At 35.5% G+C, this 25,091-nt stretch overlaps 1 protein-coding gene across 1 annotated transcript in view; it reads left to right on the top strand.

Moving 5' to 3' along the window:
• UBR2 (ubiquitin protein ligase E3 component n-recognin 2) overlaps positions 1–25,091 on the top strand; it is a 60,698-nt gene that overhangs the window by 11,563 nt on the left and 24,044 nt on the right. The window contains 21 exon segments of the mRNA XM_068424955.1: positions 342–469; positions 1,487–1,625; positions 3,307–3,369; positions 4,608–4,728; positions 7,391–7,498; positions 9,181–9,269; positions 10,120–10,218; positions 12,558–12,721; positions 12,803–12,902; positions 13,958–14,086; positions 14,855–15,038; positions 16,063–16,124; positions 16,918–17,028; positions 18,885–18,950; positions 20,314–20,436; positions 20,803–20,866; positions 21,118–21,242; positions 22,528–22,580; positions 22,857–22,959; positions 23,525–23,573; positions 23,956–24,110. Coding sequence (XP_068281056.1) covers positions 342–469; positions 1,487–1,625; positions 3,307–3,369; positions 4,608–4,728; positions 7,391–7,498; positions 9,181–9,269; positions 10,120–10,218; positions 12,558–12,721; positions 12,803–12,902; positions 13,958–14,086; positions 14,855–15,038; positions 16,063–16,124; positions 16,918–17,028; positions 18,885–18,950; positions 20,314–20,436; positions 20,803–20,866; positions 21,118–21,242; positions 22,528–22,580; positions 22,857–22,959; positions 23,525–23,573; positions 23,956–24,110 — 2,235 coding nt within the window.

Below are 25,091 nucleotides of genomic sequence, written 5' to 3' on the forward strand. Positions count from 1 at the left end.
TGAGGTTAAAAGTTCTTCAGAAGAACTGTCTTAGAAGCTGTGCAGAAGCAGAAAAAATGAAAGTGAAAATGGAGAAATGTGTGAAAATTTAAATGGGTGATCAGAGGCAAGTTTAACATTTAGGTATTGAATGTTAGATTACTGCTTTGGTGATTGTCAGTGAAGAACTGGAAAAAGAAAACAGGATTATTATTAACTATTCCTTTCAAATGTAAAGTCATTTAAAGACAGGCATCATTAAAGATGCTTACATCATCTTTGACAAAGAGAGGTGCAAATTTGACAGTTCCTGGTTTGAATGTAATTTAATTTCTCAATTGCTATTTGTATTTATTTTCTAGGATCCTCTTGTGCAGTTATCAGAAGATATGGTAGTAAGAGCTTATAATATTTTTGCCATCACATTTAAATATGCAGTAGATATATTAACATGGGAAAAAGAAAACGAATTGCCTGGCCTAGAGATGATGTAAGTATAGTATTTGTCTTCTACCTTTTGAAGGGTTGCAGATATTTATGATAGAAAATGCAAATTCTGATTTTAAGTATATTTTCTGCCTTTCCTAAAATTGTCAGGAATTTTTTGTAGACAATGGACTAAAATAATTTTAATAGATTTATTTTTCTCATATTTTTTACTTTTGTGATGATACAGCCTATTTCTCTACATAGTGATGATGAAACAATGTCTTTGTGATATCTTTGTTTTCTTAATATTGAAAAGGAAGCGTTAGTAAAACACCCTAAAACAAGCAGCAGGTTAATTTCTTATGATCAAAGTTACTGAAATTCTGATGGCAAAAGTGTTTTGTGCTTTTGATGATCCACTTATTAGAAATTTTGAAGCATTACAGAATATTTAAATGTATTGTAGCATCATAGTTATCATGGATTAATTTGTGACACCTTGTTAGTATCTTCTTTTACTTCATGTTGAGTGAGCAAGAATGCTGTGTAAATAAATTACGGGAATCAAAAGATTGCACTGAATCTATGTAAGATTAGTAAGTTGTGGTTTTAAGGATTGTGGAGTTTGGGCTTTTTAAGAGACTGCCAAGGTTTTGTTGTCTAATAGACCTTTATGCAGTATTGGGGAAACGGGTGTGGCAAAATAATGCCAAGATCAGTGAAATCTGTAAGAAGCTGTGGAGGAATGTGTTGAGCACAGCTGCAATGGAAGGAAATCTGTTTTCCTTAGTAGGAAACCATAGATTCATAATCAACAAATGTTCAAAAATAATACTCAGACTCCAGTATTGTCTTCAGATTTTTCTCATTTTGGACTTAATTCTGCAGGAAAGATGCACATTCCTAAAGAAGTTAGGAGTGATCAGTCCTTTTCAAATAAATTGTTGAGATATGTTGCAGTATAGCAGAAGAAGCCCAGGCTTGGGTTGTCTCCTTGGTGGAAAACATTGTTAAACTAGAAGTTGTTTTTTAAAATTACATTACTTTGAATTACATAAATTCAATCCTTGCTTTGAAGTGAGAAGAGTGACACTTACTACTGCATGCTGTTTAATGATGAAGTCCATACCTATGAACAAGTTATTTATACTCTTCAGAAGGCTGTCAACTGCACGCAGAAGGAAGCTATTGGTTTTGCAACAACAGTAGATAGAGATGTAAGTAAATTAATTGCTAGAACTTCTAATTATACTTAGCCTAATATTTATTTCATATGACTATGTTTACTTTAGTTTGTTTTCCCAAAGAACGTGGTTAATATGATTGAGCCCTGTGTGTCAAGCCACACTAAAATGTCTTAACTCATTGGCCAATACAAACCAGACCTGATATTGTATATATGTTTTAGTGTAACTGTATTCCATTAAGTCTTGTGCGTGTAGATAGCAGGGTGTCTTTCACTCCTCTGTCAAGCACAGGCAGCAGCTTTAGCTCATCCCTTACTGTACACCAGGGAGCTGACACTGAAAGAGCCCCTATATGTGCTCCAAGCATGGGAAATGCTTCTCAGAATAACACCAGTCAACTGTGACGGATAAAATCCGTAATTGGCTGCTTTTGTTCTGGTGCTCATGGAACTATTTTTTTTTTTTAATTTCATTTTCCTTTTCATAGTTGTCAGATGATAATGGCAGGAAGAGGTAAAGCATTTCATACAGCATTTAGAAAGAAAAATGAGTTCAGAATCACTATGTGCTGAATATAATTTTAACTAGTATGTCGGTCTCAGAAGCACTCTGCCAGCTGTGTTTGTATTCTGGCTTGTGTGCATTTTTTAAGAAGGGGAAACTTTCTACAGACAACTGCATCTTGTTATTTGTGCCATGAGCCTGTAAGCAGTTTGGGGAAAATGAGGGTCCTTTTATGTTGTTTTGTTGGCTCGTGCCTTTTTTTGGGTGGTGGCATGTGGGGGGAAGTCTCTTCCAAAATGGCAACGAGTGTCGTTTTGGATTGTTTAGGTACTTCAAGAAGGTCAGTGGAAAAGGAAATAGAACCACTTTATATTACTTAACACTGAACTAGATTTTGGTTTTGTATTATCACTACTCTATTTTGTGATATCAGTAACCAAAAGATTCCTCTCTTATCCCCAAATGTGTGCTGACTTGAGCATGTGCTGTGTATTGTAGGATGCGCTTTGGAGATTTTTTGCCCACTGTTGATCCCTGCCCTACTTCTAAATAGATGCATGAATGTGTATATACCTGTGCATGTGTGTATGTATGTAAGAGAAATGAGAAGGTTATGCCTGAAATAATGATTTGGCATCAGACCAGATCTAAAATCTCAGTAAGCTATTCTGTCTATAATACACTGTAAATTAAATCAACTTATCTATTTTAATGTATGTATTGACAATATAGAAAGACTCATACAATATGGAAACCTTCCAGTTTTGAAATAAACCAAGTGCTTTAGTTGTATGTTTAAAAGACCAATTAGCTTTCATATCTACTTTTTAAAAGGCATTGAAATGTCTGAAATACCTTTAAATTCTACCAAAATGAATGATTGATGCATTAGTACTGAAGTTAAGTTTTCAGTATTTTAAATGAAAGAAGTATGATGGTTAAACAATATTACAAAACAGAAAGTTTAGTAGAACAGGTAACTGCATATGTGGTATATTTTATTTTCTTTTAAAAAGTATAGGGTGCATTTTGGGAATTCGAGTGTGTAACTATATACAGTAATTTAAAAAATTAAAATAGTATGAAAGCAAGAGTGGTTAACACGCATCTGAAACTTTTACTCTATCTTTTATACTAATGTAAAACACAGCATTTGAACTTCTTGTTTAGAGGCTAGTGGTAATGTTACTTCTTTACAAATTTAAAGGGACGTAGGTCTGTTCGATACGGAGACTTTCAGTACTGCGATCAAGCAAAATCAGTAATAGTGGTAAGTAATATCGCCTGCTTATTTGTCTCATCTTAAGCAAAAAGAGGCTTTGCTACACAATTTTGGGATACTGTTATTGTGGTGACTGTTTATATTTTAATAATACAAAGTGTTGGAGATACTATTTACAATACGCACAGTAGAGGTGTCGAAATACAGGTTTATGCTCTCTTTCTTTTTGTTTGTTCTACTATGGTCTACCTTGCACCCAAAATAATTGCCTAAAAAGGAGTTCCTAGACAACTTTTCCTTTCAAAAAACAGTTTGATCAGGAACTTCAGATGTAATCTTTTAGAATTGCACGTCAGTTCAGATCAGCGAAGTTAAACTATTTTGGATTTTCTCCTATAGTATGAAGTTTGCCTTTTTCACATTTACAACTGTGGAAATTGTTACTGATGGAATCCAAGTGTGAAGCTATAAATATACTTTCATTTTGCATGTGTGTATTTGTATATGTGTATGTACATGTTCATAGTATCTATACATTACATGGTTCTTCCATGTAAGAATATGGGAATAATATTTTCTATTTAATTTTTCTTTAACTGCTGCAGTGCAGTACTTAATCACATGAAATAAATAGTTTATGTATACTGAAAAATAAATACTGCAACTAGAGTTACTGGCCTTAAACTATTTAAGGCCTTTTGAAAACATTAACATATCTTTAAAGATAAAGTTGTGCAATATTTTTAAACTTGCCACCCATGCAATCAAAGAACAAATGGCTTTTTTTGTGTAATGTCTAACTATTAAGATTACTAATACAGAGATGAGGGGAAATACTTTCTTTCTTGTATTAACTCTGTGTGTTTAATTTGTATTCTTGAAAATAGTCCGTGGACAATCAGTTTCTTTCCTTGTTGGGCTGCTGTGTGACTTGCATGTCATGTTGTGACGAACAAATGTGCCTGGCTGTCTCAGGTTGTGCGTGGGACTGCTTATCAGTAAAATGCAGCAGATCAGTGTGTACATTGATAAGAGGCCAAGAGTGGAAAATGGATTGGCCTAAATATCTTGATATTGCATAATAAGGTCCTTCAAATATTAATAGGGTAAACAAAGTTCAGACTTTTTTGCTTTTGTTTCTTCCCTGTGTAGGTGTTAGCAGTTAGAATATGTATTAATATTATAAAATATTGCATTTAATCATAGGAATGCTGTGTTTCTGTACAGAAATATATGCTAGTGCTTACTTAAATATGCATGACCTCATTTTTCCTTTTCTTTTTAAGAGAAATACCAGTCGTCAGACAAAGCCATTGAAAGTACAAGTTATGCATTCATCTATTGTTGCCCATCAGAGCTTTGGTCTGAAGCTCCTAACTTGGCTTGGCAGTGTTATTGGATATTCAGGTGGGCAAACTTGAACTTTTTTGAGATAAGTTAGCGAATATTTGTGAGGCAAGCTGAATTCCTGAAGCAATGTTGTCTTCTTATTTCAGATATGTAATACATAAGGCAAAGCTATTAATAACTTCTCAGACTTCATTCTGTTTTCTCTTACTGGAGTGCTGTTCTGAGTTCTAACTTCCATATGAAAGTGCTACCAGTCTTACTTAGTCTTCTCAGATACTATTTTCTGTTTAGTGGCTGTTGAACAGAAGCTGAGAATTGCTGTCAAATGCGGTATGCCAACAAGCTATTTTTCAGTCCCTAGTTCTTTTTAAATTTATGCAATAAGCTGAAAATAACCTGTCTGATTAGATAAAACAAAATTATTCAGAAGTAATTTGATGAATGATGATGAAAGCGATTGCTTTAGATTTTTTGCTAAGCAGAACAGAGAAAATGCAAGGATGTATGGAGGTTTTTGGGTAAGTGTAGAAGCCAACAAAGTATTAATCAGATATTTAGAAAGAGGTTTCTTCAAAGGAATCAAGATGCACATCATCATTTTTATGGGAAGGCTCTGTGTTTGTTTTGGCTGGTTCCTCCTTTGTCCTGATGAATCATAAGGTTGTGAAGATGTGGAGCGTGACGGGAAATAAAAGGAAAACATGTCAAATTGCTGATATGTAGAAATGTAGATACAGTCTCCAATGTACTTTCTGTGTTCTATCCATCTAATTGTTAACAAGAATTATTAGCAAAGCACACTCCACTGTAATATTGCCTATATGTTCTGCGTGGGTGCAAGATTTCTTCGGAGATTGTATGTTTTATTTGACTGATAGTTGAAAAACTAGCCAAGATTTCAGGCACAGGATCTCTGTATCATGCTGTCTTTTTTGAAAGATAAGTAGCTTTTTGTTTGTATAAGTTAATTTTTAAAGATACATAAATCAAACTTTTGAAAAGTTATGGTAGCAGTTTGTTCAAATACTTGTCAGTGTTGCTAGCAAATAATAGGTATTAATAGAAGGGGGAGACATGAAGATATTTAATTTCTGAGATAAATTTTCCTTTCAGTGTAACTTGTAGGCAGGCCCTGTCTTTCTCATATTCTTTGAGCCCAGTTCTGTGGCATGTCATTTGTGCCAGGTACCAAAGTCACTAATTTTCAGCACTAAATTACAGTTGCAAAAAAGTAACTTCAGTATGTGAATGGAGTATCAAATTACAGATGAAAGTGTTGAATTTATAGTTTGATTTGTGTGTGTGGTGTTTCTGAAATTCTGCAGAGTTCACTTCATTAAATGCAGTATCCTTTATGATTCAGAAGGGCAAAAATAATGTTTGATGGTAAGGAGTATGCAGGTGTTCTGTCTGTGACCTATGTGCTCAGCTACTTGAAATGCCTTACACACCTTGGGGTGCAGTCTTGCAACGTGCTCTGGAGTCTGGTTTTGTGAAATGCACTTCTGATAAAGTTGGTTTCCTTTAGCTTTTTAACAAACACACCCAAACATATAGGTTCTGCTCAATCTTTTAAACAGCCTGTTACTGTTCATCTGTAATATGGGGTGATAGAATTGCACTGCTTAGGTGGTTACACGTAAATGTCTCTGACCAAAGGGAGATTGGCAGGTGGAGTGGTCTTCTGCTGTGCCATAAAGTTAGGTTGAATGATTGGTGTGAAATGAGTGTCAAACTCTTGTCAGTGAATAAAGGGAAAGGCCTTACTATGGAAGTTTGTGACAAGCTTGAGTACCACATCCTTCCTAGCAAATGTCAGTTCTTCAGGAATAAGCATCTGTTTGCATTTGTTGAACAATGCAGTAGTTTCCATTAATTTGTTACCCTTCATAACAGTAGTTGGAATTAAACTCTGCAAGGCAAAAAAAACCCACCCCTCCAAACTGCTATAGGAGTTCATGGGCTGTAGAGAACTGCACCATGCAGCACATGGTATGGTATACATGGCACTAAGCCACTGCCAACTCTGCCTAAGCAGCTGAGATGACTAAGTGGCGTGCAGAAGTAAGGGCTAATGCATGTAAGTTGTGTAGTTGTGTTAGTGAATATGCATTACCTGCAGTGCAAAGCTAGGTTGAACGTTGTTAATATGAACGTGTCTGTGTTGCGTTCTGTTGCAAGTGCAGGCTTGTCCGCAAGCATGTAATAACTTACGTGTTCATATAATAACAATTATTACTGCTTTCCATTAGAAAAAAATATGTAGAGAAGCTTTAAAATAATAGCAGCTAGTAAGTGTAAACAAAACTCATGTATGAGTATATGAGTCATTTCATATATGAATTAGATTTTCCTTTCGATAGGACTCTGAACAGGAAAAAATATAACCTAAAACATTAGCCTGCTGTATAATTATTTCTTATATAAGTAAGCCAGCAGCACTTTTAAGAAAGCATGTTTTTATTTGATAACTTTGAAACAAATCATTGTGTTTGGCAATTTTCACAAGGTTCCTTATGTTCCCTAAGGTTAGTGTGAAACTTGCAAGGTATAAAATATTTGTGGTTCTGTCAGCAAAATAGGAGCAGTGTTACTCAGTTGTCAAGGAAAAGAAGGCCCTATGGCTTCTGCTGTGTCTTATGAAAATTCCAGTATGTCAAAATAATGTACAAGTTTGTGTTTAAGCTATAACTAACTTGCATCATTTCTCTTCATTAAGATGGCCTTCGTCGAATATTATGTCAAGTTGGTTTACAGGAGGGGCCGGATGGTGAAAATTCTTCTCTTGTGGATAAACTGATGCTGTATGATTCTAAACTGTGGAAAGGTGAGTTATCTCAAACTTCCGGAAAATACTAAGCAATGCTGTGCATATCATTTTTCCCTTTACTGTATCTGCTAATGTTTGATCATTGTTACTGTGGTGTATTATAGATAGAATTGCCTGATTTGTGGTAATCTGTCTCTTTGTGATGGCCTCCAAATATATTGAAGACAAGAACATCAGGAGACAATTTGGAGATGGGGTTGGTTTTAGATCTGATTTTTCAAAGTAGTCTGAAATTAAGGCTGACTTGAATACACGGATGACAGTGATAGTTAAGGAAAACTGAGTAAACAGTAGAGTGATTTGGGGTTTGTCTGCTTTATAGGATCTCGGCATCTATATCATTTCTACCAAAATGCCTCTGGTTAAGGGATAGGGGAGAAGTTTTCTACTTTGACTTGTGTTTGTGTTCATGAGGTATTCCTAAGTGTGCTGAGAACATTCAGTGAAAACTACTGTTGTTATTTTAGAGCACCCTTAAAATTTTAAAAGCCTGATTGATATACTGGGATAGGCTAGAAAGTTGTAATTTTTGAGGAAGTGGAGATAGTTAATTTCTTTTCCATCATGGATTCTATGTCTGATTTGATATCCTGAAAGGGCGTGTGTAAGGACAGGTATAAGAAAGAGAAGCACAAAGAGAAGGCAGAGAATGATGCAATATATCTGTTCTTTCCTTATTTAAATATGAATATAGTATTTTGAAGATTGCTACCCTCCCCTCAGTATCTTTTCTTGTTCTTCAGTTCTGAGGTATAGATATTCTAGAGAATAGTGACATCTCTTTGCGGTCTGTCTTGGGAACTTCTTGGAGCAGCAATAAAAGTAGTACGAAGTAAGGTGGAAAGTGGATGTAGCATGGAGAAAATGACTCTTCTAGGTTTTGTCTAATACCTTATCTTGTGTGAATGAATTCCTGTCACTCCAATCTTTTTTTTTTTTGACCACAAATTTCATGATCTGAAAGGTACTACTTTTTTGGACCATTGCAACATATTTAATACAGGTTTTGTTAGGATAATGTCTTTCATGTAAGCAATGAGTAACTTCTGCATTTCTATTTCAACATCAATATTCCTCTACTTTTTCATGTATTCCATAGTTACTCTGCATTAAGGAAAGAGTATAATGACTTTTGACTTAAAAGTGACCTACAGAAAGAAATGGTACATATGTGCATGTATTTCGAAGCTACATACAGTCAATTCTCATTTGTATTGATAATATTTTCTGGGATGCTGCTCAAACAGACTAAAAATTCAGAGATAGCTAAGCTGATTATTTAGCAGAGTTGTTCACAACTAACAAAATTTATTGCAGTTCCCAGGACTTCTCATAATAGCATGCTTTTTTTTCCCTGGGCCATCCAAATCCTCTGTTTATTCTGAGGAGGGATAGAGCTCCATTCTTGTTTGCCTGACTTGCCTTATATTTGAAGATTTATGTTCCCATTCAGCAGCTCAGTGTTATCTTATACAGGAGTAATAAATACGCCACTTGAAGAATTTTGGTTTATGTATTTTTCTTCTTCCTTTGCTACTGTCCGACAGACTTAATCAAAGCAGCTTCTGCTCTGAAATGCCCACTTACCTCATTCTGTAAAAGTTTACTTTTCTAAATGTTTCCGTGATATGTTGATAGAGAATAGTGACATCCAATATTTAATTCATTTTTCGTGACAGGAGCTAGAAATGTGTATCACCAGTTATTCATGAGCAGTCTACTTATGGATTTGAAATACAAGAAACTTTTTGCTGTTCGCTTTGCAAGAGTAAGTATCTTTCTTACAAAGAGCCATTAAATGCTTAAACTGTCTAGCAAAGAGAGTTTAGTTAGCATATAGTGCTTCAAATGAACTGTTACCCAGAATTTTCTTCCTTTTTTTTTGGAAGTGAAATGTTGAAATGAAATGCTGACTACCTTATTTCTGTCTTCAAACTATTAGTTATAATGGCATCTCATCTCCTGGGAAGAAAATGGGCTTTCCAGGCTCCCCAGAACTAAAGCAGTTTGGATGGTTTTGTCTTCACCATCAACTATGCAGGCTATCACTTCTTAACAGCTAATCACTTCTCATTGTTGAGGTGTAAGCTGTTACAGCACTACTCAAAGTAGTGCTGAAATTCAGTTATGCTGATTAGTATTTCTGCAGTAACTAGTATTTGAAATGCTTTAAATCAGCATTGCAATATTCTGCTCACTCTGCTGAAGACAAATAACTTTTTTGAGTAGAAAATAAAATATTAGCCTTTATTGGGAAAATGAGACTGAGTAGCTCTCTTGCATGAGCAGATTAAGTTGTCATGTTCTTTATACAAAACAGCTATATAATAATCCGTAACAGCTACTCTTCCCTTTATCGTGGCATTAAAGTTTCCCAGAGCAGACATTTAAATAAAAAAAATCAGGTCAGTGTGGATTAGAGGTGAATTTCCCCTTGTTGTTTAGAATTACCGGCAGTTGCAGAGAGATTATATGGAGGATGATCACGAACGGGCAGTATCGGTGGCTGCTCTGTCTGTCCAACTCTTCACTGTACCTACTCTGGTGAGTAGTGCCTGTCTTTCTTTTAAAAACTGATAGTTGGCACTCCTTGCCTTTTTTTGCCTCCTTCTTAATAGAACTATGAGCGATTGCAGAGTGATTTTATGAAAGATGACCACGACAGAGAGTTCTCAATTGCTGACCTCTCGATACAGATATTCACAGTGCCTTCTCTTGTAAGTACTGAAAGACCAAAAAAAGGAAATCTTTATTTATTAAAAGCAGCTCAAGGTTCTTGAATCAAGACTGCAGATTTCTTTTAACATTACTGTGGAACTGCATGGCACTGCTGCTGCACAGCAGTCAGACTGTTTGCATACATTGCTATGGGTTTAGAAGGTAAAGCGTTCAGCATTGCATAGTTTGAGTCTGACTTCCGAGAGTGGGCTGGGTATTTTTGGTTTTTCTTTTTACATTTTTATTTTTTTAGAAAGGTACGTAAATGTTTATTTAGAGACACACACATAACATTTCAATTCCTCATCATGCTGAGCCACAGTTACTGTTCGTAGAAATCTACATTATGGTTCGCCTATCACAGTTTCAGAGCATACCATTCTCGTGCGTTTTATAAATGATCCCCTTTATGTTAATTTTCCAGTCAACACATGTGCAAGCAAGAATTGTCTCATGATATTGCCTACTTTCTTTGGTACTTCTAGACTCGGACGATGCCTTCTTTCAGATTTCCAGTTAATTTTTGTTACAGTGCTTCAGGCACTGATACTTCTCCCAGTTCACTCTGCTGGTCTTTGACCAGCTTATGCTTGTTTGGGAAACATCTTTTTTTGCTCCAGTCTCCAAATAAGTCTCTCTTTGCTTACGTTGCGAACTAGACAAATGAAACTTTGGAGCTCTACTGGAAATAAAAGTCTGATTTTCATAGCCAGAATTGTTCAAAAAATGAATGCTTCTGAATCCTTCCAAATTTAATCAACTTAATTGAGCTCTAAAATTCAATAGTAGCCTGGCAGTTATGATACTGAGCGAAGCTGTTTTTCAGTTTCCTAGGGCTGGATGTTATTCATGGAAATTCAACAGGACCTCAGGATTTTGTTTCCATGGTTCAGGGCAATATTGTGTTACATCTTTTAATTTTGATGTTGTCAGTAAGAATGTTGCCAGTATTCAGATTTACAGTTAGACTTTACCAACTAGTATTATTCAGATGATTATGGTATTATTTTTTCCTTTGGCAGATGGGGTGGTGGAATATGTGTATTAATACTTTTTTTTTTTAAAGGAATGTCAAACATTTCCTTAGAGGAGAATAATTGCAGTGTCCCTTTTACATGTTTTCTATTTCAAAAGTCTGCAAAAAAAGTAAAACAAATTGTTTTTAACTTTTTTTAGAAGTACAGAATAGACATGACATGAAAGTAATTCTGACAAGCTCCTACCATATGAAATAACAATTATTTTTCATATATTTAGAGCCATTTGGATTTAACTGAATGAATAAGTTGAAGAATGTAAAACCACCTCACCACCCCCAGTAACGTTTTCAAGCTGATCTTAATAATTTAAGAGTTTGAGTTCTCAAGTAACTGAGGTTGTTTGGTTTGAGGGAGGATGGGTGGTGGTGTTGATGGTGATTTTTTGGGGGAAAATATTAACTGTCAGATTTTTTTCCCTTGCAGTAGCATTTTAGAAACTGTATTTTGAAGCTCGTTAGCAACTGTAGAACCCAGAAGCTCTAGTCAATGACGACAGCGTTGTTGAGGTAGATCAGAGTAGCCAATCTTCTTGAATCTATCAGCCACACAATAAAATCCTCATGGGATCTGAGAACTGCAAGACTCATCTCATTTACCTTGGAGAACCAACAGAATGGGGGAGTTCTGGAAAGAGTGCACAAGTAGGAGATGGCAGTAACTTTGTGGTGCCCCCTACCCTGTTGTGAGATTGGGTTAGGTTAGGTTGGGTGTGGAAGACTATCTCCATCAGACGTTATGATTCCTGTTGATTTGTTTCCTACAACATATGGATATATGCAATAGCCCTTGAGGGGAATCATAAGTCACTTCACGTAATTTCCATGTGGAAATTGCACTATATGGTTCCTTAGCAGTTCAGAAGATGCGCTGTTCACCGCAGTGCTTTACAGTTTGTAAACAGAAAGCAGAAGAGCTGTTACTCCCCTAAAGGGCTCATACTTAAATTATAGGAGAGGAGACAACACGTTCTTAAAGGGAGGTACAAGTTAATTATAAGACACATAATAACGTATGTCTTGTGTCATAATTATAGGTTAGCAGGAGCCTAACCATAGTCAAACTTTTGTACAGAAGGGATCTGAAGAGAGAGATCTGGATTATGATAATTTCTGGCTAGGTTACTTTTTTTGTCTTCTGTGAATGTTTGGAAGATTGGCTTTCAATATGTTCTTCTCTTTTAATTATTGATGTAACTGTTTTGGATAACAATTCCTGTATTTTGTAAACTTCATGGTGCAGTGTGAAACTCGTTAGCTGTGTCTGTTAATTACAGCAAATTTCAATGTACTTTGGCTTAGGCTCGAATGCTAATAACGGAAGAAAATCTCATGACCACTATCATCAAAACTTTTATGGACCACTTAAGGCACCGTGACATCCAAGGCAGGTTTCAGTTTGAACGTTACACTGCCCTGCAGGCTTTCAAATTCAGGCGTGTTCAGAGCCTTATTTTGGATCTCAAGTAAGTATATTAACTGTGTGCTGATTTGATCAATTGAGGAGGAAAAAAAAATTAACACTTGTATCTTTCTAATGTTCCCAGGTATGTGTTGATAAGTAAGCCAACTGAGTGGTCAGATGACTTGAGGCACAAGTTCCTAGAGGGTTTTGATGCCTTCTTAGAATTACTCAAATGTATGCAGGTATGTAAATCTGTAAATTACAAAATTTGCACTCTGTTAAAGCAGGAAGTTAGCTGTCATGATATAAAAATGGAGGAAATTAATTGTACTCTCTATTTTATAGCTTAAGCACAGTGTGATTTTTGGAGTCGTCATGTTTTCCTGAAACATAACATCTCACCTAACTTCTGTTTAGTTTGTTGTAGAGGGCAGTAAAAAGGAAGAGTGGTTCAAAAAGAAAAATGTCATTTTGGGCATATTATGCAGCTATACAGGCAAACAAGACACGATTAATTGTGTGACCGAAATCTGGTCCATCTTAACCAACTTTCTCTCATAGCGAGAGCTCCAGTTAGTATTTAAGTGTCAGCAGAGTTGCTCCTTGTATTGAGTTCCTGACATACAAATAGACCTCTTCGATGTGTTTTTTTTCCCCAGCCTTTTAATGTGCTGTGATACCTTAAGAGGAGTATTTTAAAAGTGGTGCAGCTTTTACATGGGCAAATTGACTGTATGATCAGTAAGGTATAAGTCAGAATCATTCTCACTTTTCCGTACTTCAGTAGCATACCTTTCTCAGCACTTAGCTTTCATTAGTCTGTTTATGATAATCTCTTGAATATACTGTAATCCTCAGATCGTGCTGTTTTTTTCTTCTTATGCCAATACCTCAGTAGGTCCTGTAGTACCCAGTCTTTAGTTAGTACTTAACTGCATATAATAGCACATCCCTAGAAAATACATTCAAAAACCAATATGTGTATGTAAGGTAATGTATGTATGCAAACATTGTTGTACTGCTCACAATACTGAGATCTCTACAGATGTTAACAATAAATAGAGCTCATATCCAAAACCTTTCTTGTCCCAGTAATGTTCTCTTCAAATTCCTGTTTTATTTTCTTCTTACTGTTTTGATGTGTATAATTCCTTTTCACATGGTCACAAGCCTGTTTTTTCCTGTTGTAGCAACAATATATTTGTAAGGACAGGTAGCCACTCTCTCACACTTATGCTAATGTTGTCAACGTATTTCAGTGCTACATTGTTGAAATGCATAATTCCTTTTATTCTAGGGTATGGATCCAATAACTCGTCAAGTAGGACAACACATAGAAATGGAACCAGAATGGGAAGCAGCATTTACATTGCAGATGAAATTAACACTTGTTATTTCAATGATGCAGGACTGGTGTGCTTTAGATGTAAGTTCCTTCTGAATTGTTTTTCCATGTGAATATGTGAAGGGAAAAAAACCCCAAACAAATGTGTAATAATTGAGCAAGGCACATAACTGCACTGTAAGCCAAGATCACCTTCTCTGAGCAAGTGCAAATCTTTTCTGTATTTAAACACATCTTTTATGGCTTGAACTGACCAAGTCATAAGAATGTGGTTAAACCTTTTAAAAAATATTGTGGAAAGAGTTTGTCACACATCTGAAAGTTTTGATCATCACAACACTATCAGGTTATAATTTTCAGAGAAGAGGGAATAGAGGAACAGGCCCTGGATCTAGCAAATGCTGCCTGATTATAAATCAGGTTTCTGCTCTATAAGTGTTTCAAGTTTTAGGAGTACAGAACTTCAGCGTGGTAAAATATGGCTGTGGAACAAGTGATCCTAGAATATTTGAACATTCAAGCTGGCTTTAATCTGTCACTGTTAGTTAATGTGCAGGTTTTAATAGCCTAGCATGATCATTGCTCAGAAAGTTCCCATAATATAAGTTCCAAAAAAAAAAAAAAACCCTACCAAACTAGTGGGTGTTGTTCTACTCAGACAAACCTGTATGAGTTCTGCAGTCTGTGTCCCCCTTAATTCTGCTCCTTTTGTTGGATTCCTTATCTTAATTTTGCAGGACTGTTAATAAAGGTAAAAATCTCAAACCCATCAGACTTTTATGTTGGCTGTATTATTTTGCAGAACTCTGTTTTCTTCATAGTCTCTGTAAACTGTGATCTTTCTTTTAGGAAAAAGTGTTAATTGAAGCTTACAAGAAATGCCTGACTGTGTTGATGCAGTGTCATAGTGGTTTTACTGATGGAGAACAGCCTATTGTTCTCAGTATGTGTGGACATTCAGTTGAGACCATCAGATATTGTGTTTCTCAGGAAAAAGTTAGCATTCATCTCCCAGTTTCTCGTTTACTTGCAGGTATGAACTAGTTTAAAAATATTTCAGAAAATGAAAAATGTTGTGTAAATGTGATTTGTATTTACGTGTACATAAGGAACCACACAACAGTTGTTTTACAGCCTGAAGAGGATGCATTTTGGCCATTCTCTAGCTGTTTGATAGCCTCTAGGCAAAATGTTCTGCAGTGTTGGAGAAGTTGTTATCGTTTCAGGCTTGAGGAGGATTGTCTCATGCCTCTGGATTTGTCAGTGAGGTGTGTTGTAGGCAGTTACTGCTGCTTTTGCCACTTGAGTGATGCAAAAGAAATGCAACAAAATATGGCTTGTAGTTGACTGTTTTGAAATATGTTTAGCTGTCGGATTGAATAATCAACATTCTGTTAGCAAACAGATTTATCAAACAGATGTGTCACCAGAAAATTAAGCTATATCTTTCTTTATATTGTGCCTATCTTGTTGAACAGTTGTGTTGAAAAAAGGTTGATGAATTTTAATTTACAGAATGAGAGTGTCGTGATAAATTCACAGGTAATGAAGTGAAAAAGGTAATTCTTAGGTAAAATACTATGCAGCTCAGCGTCAATGAATCTTTAAGCAAAACCCTTGTAGCTTTAAAACAAAGCAAGCCAGAAAACCCTTATGTATTTTGTAGGAGCCTCATTATAGTTCCTGAGGTATTTTATAAACCTCTAAGGACTGATAGAAAGGATGAGGTATCTGTTGTTGATAACTTGTCCTCATAGACCAAGGACTCTTGGCTGCTGCTAAGGGGACATGACAGTCAAAAGAAAGGCAAAAATCTCACTTGTACTGCAAGTTTTATACAGATACAATAGGAAAACTTTAATTCTCCAAAATGTATGCTTTGTAATATGTCTCTTCAGGAAATAGCTGTGTAGCTCCAGGGTGATAAATCTGCAGACTTGTAGCTGTGTACAGAAAATGGTCCGATAGTAAATTAGATGACCTTTTTTGTCCTATTTGAATTATATAAAATACTGTGTGTAATAGTATGTATGTATTTGTTTCACGTATTTATGCAGGCTTGCACGTTTTGCTGAGTAAAACTGAAGTGGCATATAAGTTTCCAGAGCTGCTACCCCTGGTATGTATGTAAATGTAGCATATTCATTAAATATAATTAATGCTGAATGTGAAATTGGTCATGTAAGTGTAGGATATTATTAAATAAAACAAAGCATCTTTTTGCTTTGAATTCTGTTCAGAGAGACTATCTTTAGTAGATATTAATCTTTTAAGAGGTAATTTTATCTAGATACTCATGACTGGAGCATAAGCAATCAGTATTGCTCTCTTCAATAACTTAAGGCTCAGGTTTAAGGTTTGTATTTTGTTCTTCATGCATTACCTTCTTTTTGTAGTAGGAACTGTTTTTAGGAACTCCTGGCAGAACCTGATTCCTTCTTCGTGGCCTAAGTTCTAATTTTCTTCCCCAGCTGTTTCTTGCTTCCTACGTGTTCTTATCGATATGACGTTTCTTTAAGGGGAAGTTAAAAAGAACAAGATAAATTAAAAGAGGAGGAAACATAACTGGGAGAAGAAATCTCAGTGTCTTTGAAAAGAAGTACTTAACCTTTGAATGAAAGAAAGCAAATGACAATGTTACTAAATTGATAGTGTTGATGTTTTAAAATACAAAACCTACTGTCTTTAAGAATAAACTAAAACCCTTGTGGAGCAAAGATAGAATGTAAGGTTGGTTAACAGCAATTGGGTAGATTGTGAACAGTCTTATTACAAATTACCTTTGTAATACGTGTATTGGATGTGCTTCTCTCTTGTATTGCCAAAATGTTTTAATGACCAGAAATATCCTCCATTTCAGTCCCATTTTATTTTCTCTGTATATATCAAAATATTGCATTTTCTTAATGCAGAGTGAACTTAGCCCACCTATGTTAATAGAACATCCTCTACGATGCCTAGTCCTATGTGCCCAAGTACATGCAGGGATGTGGAGAAGAAATGGGTTCTCTCTTGTTAATCAGGTAAGTACATAGTAGCTGTAGAATCACTGTTTTCTGATAACTCCCCCAAGATAATTTTGAACCTCAAAACCTCTCCTTTCTGTCTTGATTTCAAATTCACTTATGTAAGTCTTATGGGAGGCAATGTGAAGTAGGCATTTACGTCAGCATTCACATCATTTGAATATTTGTGGTTTTAAACTGGTCTTTGATTTTAGTCAGAAATTGCTTTTTTGTTTCAGGACTGCTACAGTACTCAGGGAGTGTCGTGCTCTGTGCATTAGTATAATGCAGTTAATGACTCCTAGCCTTTTAACCGTATGCTGTCCAACAGCAGCACAAAGTGCAGAATTAGATCTGTGCATCTTTGGTAATGCATTCATCACTTTCATGTAAAAGTGTCTCAAATATAAAAATATGCACCATTAAGATATTAATACTATTCATGTTTATAAGATAATTGAAATCCAAAGACCACACAGAAGCATTAGAACCAGCATAGAACTGAGTGTTTCTTGGCTCTTATCTCTCATACTTCTGGAGGCTAGCTCCGTCCATCTCTAAATGTATAGTCTCTTTTTTTTTTTTACGAATTAGGTCTTGGGTGTTTCAAGCATAACAACTATAAAATGGGTACTGTAGTGTCAGTGCCACCCACCAGGGTGATCGTCTAAAGTGATTTTCCCAGCAAGACACGGATTACAACAGAAACAGGGTTAGTTCTGTGAGGTGTTAACTTGATTTATTTGCAAGAAACTTCTTTCCCTCCTACAAGCTCCCATCTTCACTAGATAATTGCAGTGCATGTGTACTAGGAGGCTGAATTAAGCTGCTCAAACTTACTGTATTCTGACACTTCTTGCCTCGTAACCTAAAGAATCTTTATAAGGTGATGTCTTTTATTGTCATTATTAAAGCAAAAGGAGCTCTAGTTACGTACAATTATAGCAGCGTATTACTGCAGACACATCAAATCTGAAATTTCAGCATAGCTTTTGTTGGAGAAATAAGTCTCTGTGTTAATTTCCCCATGTTGTCAGCATCATGAAGTTAAGAGCCTGGTTTAGTTCGGGTAATATGGCTCCCACAGTCTGGAAGTCCTTTCTCTTTCCTTTGGCTATGGAGAGCTCATGTTCAGCCAGCTCCTTTTGGATATTTTCCCGGAAGATAAGTATGGGCATCGATGTGTGGATTATTAGTGTGGGGAAGAGAGGGAAGGCATGCCTAGCTCTCTTCCATGTAATTCTGGTGAGAAATGGTGTGTCCATAGAGGAGAGAAGATGTTTCCCAGTCACAGGTAGAAACTTGACAGCCCTCTTCATCTTTCCTTCATTGTGGTAGAATCAGCCTTTCCCATATTTCAGTGCCGTGCAGTAATTGCAGTGTTGCCGCTGCTTGCTGCAGTGCTGTTGAGTTCAATCCCAGGATAGTTTTGGTTAAGTGTGTTTTTATCACAATTTTAACGTTTTGCTGAATCTGGCAATTCCTGAAAGATTGTATCTCAAATAATTAAAGAGCAATTCATGGAGCAAAGAAAGAACATTTCTCCAACTGCAAGGGCTTGCTTTCCTGTGAATTTCAAACATTTAATTGCTAAACAAGTAGATATATGAAACATAGCCCAAAGAGGCCCACAAGATTTTTCCTTCTAAGTGTACGCAATCTAGACATTAGATCAATACAACCCAGCCAACAACTATGCTTCTTTTGTACTACATAAAAATGCTTTTTGCATACAAATATATTTGTATAATTTTTCAAATCACGGGTTCATTTTTTGTTTGCTAATATTGTATAACAAAGTTTATTCTTCCAGAATGAAAATAAGTTTAGATTAAATATGATGTGGGTTAATTATTGTGGTTGGTTTGTTTCAGATTTATTACTATCATAATGTGAAGTGCAGGAGGGAGATGTTTGACAAGGACATAGTAATGCTTCAGGTAACCACATGTACCAGTTTGCATTTTTATCAAGCTTTTTCAGAATATGTGTGCATGTGTTTTTAGCTCCATCAGAACCTTTTAATGACAAGGAAAGAAGTCAGCTTTGTGGAAGGACTCCTGTTTTTTATTGCATTTATGTTTTTATGGGGTAGTTTGTAAATGAAAAAAACTTGTTGTAATCCTTGTTTTTTTAAATACTGGGGAAAGTGCAGAATCTTCTGTGTAATGTGGAAGTAATGCTACATCTTCGAGAATGTAATATTTTAACTAATGGGTTGTGTTTTACTGGCAGTTTTGTGAGTCTGCAGGTCTTCAGTAATGTATTCAAGTGTATGTGTTGCCTCTTCTCCCTCCTTTCAAAGTTGGCATCTAAAATGATAGATAGAAACTGGAACCCCATATAGTACGACTTTTTTTTTTTTTTTCTTCAGAAGAGATTTTACAAATCTAGCAGTCTACTTAGCTCTGACATGAAGAGGTCTGATGCATTACTTCTACACTGAGAGTGATGAAAGCTAAAATTTGCAGCTCAGGGTGTGTAGTTCACCTAGACAGCAAAATCTTTCCTCAGGAAGTCCCTCAAATCTTACCTAGAGTTAGCAATGCCCAATATGATGCATGTGTCTTGGGTTACTTCTGCTTTCAGACATATTTCCCTAAGGCTTGATCTGATCTTGATTTTTAATGATCATCTGCAGCTGCTCATTTGGGTAGATATCCTTCAGTTGTGTTGGAAATTCTTCTGTCTTAAAGATGGTCCATCCGTAATAGTAAACTAACAACAAATATTTATAATTGGCTAATTTAGATACATTGTTTAATAAACAGGAAAAACTTTGGCCAGTAGTTTTCAGAAAGGGAAGTAAACGTTTGTGGCTACATTGAAACATTAGCATTCTTCTTTCCAGGAAGGTTTGGGAAGTCTTGTGAAAGTCTTCAGCCTTTGTTTTGAGGATTGGAATTTATTTTTGAAATCTTTGTGCTATATACTAAGTGATATTATGCCTTCTAAAAGTTGAGCCAACAGGAACAGGATTGTAAAGACAAAACCAACCAACCAAAAGTCTTTCATTGAATTTTATTTAGAGAATTTGAGATAGGAGTAACCCTGAATATTTTATACTTAAAAAGGCATCAGAAATTATTGATAAAGCATAGGATCCTGCTTGCCAAATGTGCTGTCACTTGTGTTACTGGAGTCCTAAGAGAGTAAACTTAAGTAATTAAATCTTCATGCCCAGGATAGAGAGAGGAATGAATTTCATAAAGAATGTACTGTGAACATTGTATATAAATATACAAACATGCTATAATAACACATAATCTATTTTCTGTTTATAATCATTTTTTTCTTTAATAGACAGGTGTGTCTATGATGGATCCAAATCACTTCTTGATGATAATGCTGAGTCGCTTTGAACTTTATCAGATATTTAGTACTCCAGATTATGGCAAAAGATTTAGCACAGAAAATACTAACAAGGTATTTTATATAGTACTGCAATAGAAAATCTGCAATTTTGTTTCTGAAAGTGTATCAGATGCTGTTGTACTGAGACTGTGCAATTTGTTGATAAAAAAACCCCTATCCTATTTAAATTTAGTTTGATCAGTTAAAAATATGCATAAATATTTTTACCTGGTAAATGTCAGAAACTGACGCATAATTTTTGCATTGTTTAAGAAGTTTAAGGCAGTTGTGATTGCATTTCAGCATAGCTTATTTTGGGAGTGCTAAGGGTGAAAACAGGCAATGTTTTGAAGCAGCAAAAAAATATTTTCAGCATATGGAATAATTCTTTTACCCTTAATTGAAAAATGTAAATTCATTTTGTTTATTTTTATTCAGGATGTTGTTCAACAAAATAACACTCTTATAGAAGAGATGCTATACCTCATTATAATGATTGTTGGTAAGTTCAGAATACATTTAAATAATTTTTAAAATTTAGTCTCTTCAGTGGCCTGGAATGAGCATTCTTCATTGTTATCTTGAATTCAGTTCTATTTTGAACTTCAGCTTAGATTAACGTAAGGAATTTTTGAACACTGGTGGGTGAACACAACATTTCACAGACAAGGCTTATTTTCCAATCTTTTTCTTCAAGTTACAAGGAGAAATAAATGTTTAAAATCCTAAAAATGTTACATTTTATTTTTACAGGCGAAAGATTCAGTCCTGGAATAGGACAGGTAAATGCAACAGATGAAATCAAACGAGAGATCATCCATCAGCTGAGCATCAGGCCAATGGCTCACAGTGAATTGGTAAAGGCATTACCTGAAGATGTAAGTAACTTGGGAGGAGGTTAAGAAAAGGCAACTTCAACATTATAAGGCTGATAGCTGAAAATTTTTCTTACTCAAGTTTCTGCCACTTCATGTGGAATGGGAGCAGTGTGATTATGTTAAGAGTAAGGTTAGCATGAATACAGATTAATAGTTGTCATGGAGAAGGTAGGAAAGAGCTATAGAAGAAGCAACATATGAAAGAGGCAGGAGCCTGAGAGCTGCCTTAGCTCTTTTTTCTTTTTAATACTGTTTCTCATCAGGCCATCTGGCTGACAGTCTCTGCAGTCTGCTTGTAAACTCTGAATAGACGTATGGAAGTGGATTGTTGGAGCTATCCAGAAATATAAGCTGTTATATTTTAAAGCCTAACAATAATTGAAGAGACATGGACTCAGACACAGTATAACGACTTGTGTAACATAAATGCTTCATTTGCATGGACGGAAGCATTTCTCTGAATGCTGATATGAGTGGTTTTGTAGGATAGCAAAGCTTAAATTTTTAAGAAGTAATCTTTTAAACATGATTTCTGAAGGCAATCAAAATTCAAAAGTTAATCTTTTACTATACTGTTAGTACTTTTAATGATAAATTCTGAAATATTTTGCATTGTTCTAAATATTTTAAAACTTAAACAATTTGAAAAGTCAAATTTTAGGGTAGCATTATGATTTTTTAAAAAATATTTTAGGGTTGGATGAAAGAGCAAACTAGGATTTAATCTAGAGTTCTAAATTATATTGTCAGTCTTAAATACTTTTTCTCTGGCCTGTTAAATGCTGTGAATATGTATTGCAGGAAGGGGATGGGAATGTTAAAAGGTAATTTGTATATGAAGTAGCGTTACACATTTGAGCTGATTTCTCGTCCCGCCTTTTGTGGTTGTTTTACCATTTTTCAGTGACTTGTCTTTTTAGCTTTCCTGTATTTATTTCATTTTAGAGGCCTAGAAACCAGAAATATTGATTGTGTATTCCTAAGATATGCTAAGTGAGCTAACTTAAGAGTTTTCTTCTGTTACTGTTACATCCAAGCTTATTATGACAGGGAGAAATAGTAAAAATTAAGCACTTAAAATGGCATGTTTTTTTTAAAAATATTTTCTGCAGAGATGGTATTCCTGAATGTATTTTCATGTTATGTGCTTTAGTGTTCTCTTGAGTGCCAGTAAAATGATTTTGTACTACATTCGTTTTGCATGCTTATCTAGTGTTGTATGATATTTAAATGTGTTTAATCCGAGAACTACAGTAACACAGTCTTGCCTTTTCACTCAATGTAGGAGAACAGAGAGACCGGAATGGAAAGTGTGATTGAAGAAGTGGCCTGTTTCAAGTATGTTTGCCTTTATTCTAATATTTCAGCTTTAAAAATGGAATATCTAAATTAGTGAAAATGAGAGAATAGAAGAAAGAAGGCTGAGTCATGGTATTTTCCCCATGGCTTTACTCATATGCATCATTCTTAATGAATGAACTGTTACTTCTCTGATGTCTAGAATGCCTATTGAGCAGTGTTTTTCAGCTGTCCTAGTTAACCTTTTATGCTCAGATGTTAATAACCAATGAACGTAAGTTTTTATGTATGGTTTTGGGGTTTTTTTTTTTGTAGGAAGCCTGGATTAACAGGCAGAGGGCTCTATGAACTAAGACCAGAATGTGCCAGGAACTTCAATCTGTATTTCTATCACTTTTCAAGGGCAGAGCAATCCAAGGTACCTAGTAATTTAACTTTCTGGGTTTTATTTTGTGTCTTTTTTGTTTTTTCTTTTTTTCCAGAGCTTTATTCTGTGAAGAAGTATTATCAGCTGCTTATAAGTTAACTTTTAAAAGTTAGCTTATTTGAGAATGTTGACAAAATTTGCCCAAGATTTTGCAGTGATTTCTGTGCCATCGGATCCTGTGCCTTATACAGAGCTGCTGAAATCAGTGGGGCTTCAGGAGATTGTCTGTGGATTCTCTTAGGTCTTATTTTACTGAAAGTATTTAAACAATCTGTATTTTCACTTACCTTTATGGAAATTACCGTTTTAGCTCAGACTTGTCTTACAATTTTATGCTAGAGAAAGAGTCCAGGCTGACTCAAGCTGAGATATTAATTTTGAAGGTGCAGGCCCTACTTTACAAGTAGAATGTAAGACAAACTGAAAAGACATGGAAGCTTTCTTGTTTATATAAGGCTGGAAAAGGGAAGAAAAGCAGTAATAATAAAGGATAAATTTTATTAGTTTTATATTTGTACAGATTTTGAGTAACATTGGCATCATTCTTCTATTTCAGGCAGAGGAAGCACAAAGAAAGCTGAAAAGACAAAACAGAGAAGATACAGGTATTTCTCTTTGAGAGCAGATGGGAGAAGAGGGAAGCACCTATCAGACTGTGTATTGCCCTGACACTTAGACTAACATCGTGTTTTTGGGCTAGCCAGAAATTGGTGAAAATTGGTAGGAATTTCCCTTATGTCTCCCTGGTTATAGACAGGAATCTGATCTGTCGTGGAGCCAGCCTTCTGAACAGCTTATTCCTTTGGCTTTTCTGTTAACATGCAAGCTATGTTGAATGTTACAGCCTGTTATGTGTAATACTGTTTATCAAGCAACTGTATACTGGCTTGGGTTAAGCTGTTAAGCTATTTGAAAGTCAGACATTTTATATGGGTGTTGCAAACTTTAGAGATGTTGAAATGTCAAACGCACAAATTTCCCTTTCAGCACTTCCACCACCAGCTCTTCCTCCTTTCTGCCCACTTTTTGCAAGTCTGGTTAATATTCTGCAATCTGATGTCATGCTGTGCATTATGGGAACTATACTGCAGTGGGCAGTAGAACACAATGGCTATGCCTGGTCAGAGTCCATGCTGCAAAGGGTATGTTTCCTTATTTAAAATTATGCTTACGCTGGAGGAAGGAATATGTATTTTAGCATTTTAACGTGGGTTTATAGATTTGGGTTGTTTACTTGGTGTCTAACATATCCAGAATACTCTGAATGAGAAATAAATTATGTTTTCTGATATACAAGACTGGGGAAGCCCCTCTGCCTCCGATACAATTAGTTTTAAAAATTAATGGAAGACAGAGGTAAATTTCTAATGGGATGCACACAAGAGGGAAGAATTCTGCCTGAATCAGTTGAAATAGGTAGTGATTCTTGTGGTAGAGAACTGGTTTATCTGAGTTGTTGCATATTAATAAAGCACATTGACTTTTTCTTGATGTTCCTTTGCATATTTTCAGTTTAGGGTAAATCAATTCAGAAAAAAATCATGAAAGTACATAAAAGAATTCGCTAAATTGAAAATGTATCAGTTTTGGGAAACTTGTAATTTTCATATCAGTATTATAAATCACAACAAAAATGGAAGAATGTAGTTACACTTAGGTAATATGAGAATGCTAGGCTTTGAGATAACTATTGGAATAGAATAAGATTTTATTTTTATTTTTTGAAACTGAACTAAAACGTGCTCAGCCATTTGAGTACCTCTGTGGTTTTGTCCAAAATGTGCGACTCATTAGGGACCTATGACTTGCTCAAAAACCGTGCTTTCTGTTCACTGGTGCCATGCAGTTGGACTGCATCTTTTGCAAGTCAACCACTCTTGTCTTGGAAGCACCATGCAAAGGTTGATGAGAGACATCTGGAAGAGGTGGCCCATATTTGATGAGACCTTGTTAGATAGATGTGAGAGACTGAGGAAGAATTGACTGTTACTTATTAAAACAAATTTTAAAAACTTCAAGACTCAAATCATGTTTTACTACTTTTTCTGTAGATACTTCAGTTATCTTAGACTGTTGCATCCCAGTTCTGTTACAGATTTTCCAATAATTACCCTTTCCTTACA

This window comes from Nyctibius grandis, chromosome 1 (genome assembly GCF_013368605.1).
Source record: "Nyctibius grandis isolate bNycGra1 chromosome 1, bNycGra1.pri, whole genome shotgun sequence".
In the NCBI taxonomy this organism is placed as follows: domain Eukaryota; kingdom Metazoa; phylum Chordata; class Aves; order Nyctibiiformes; family Nyctibiidae; genus Nyctibius; species Nyctibius grandis.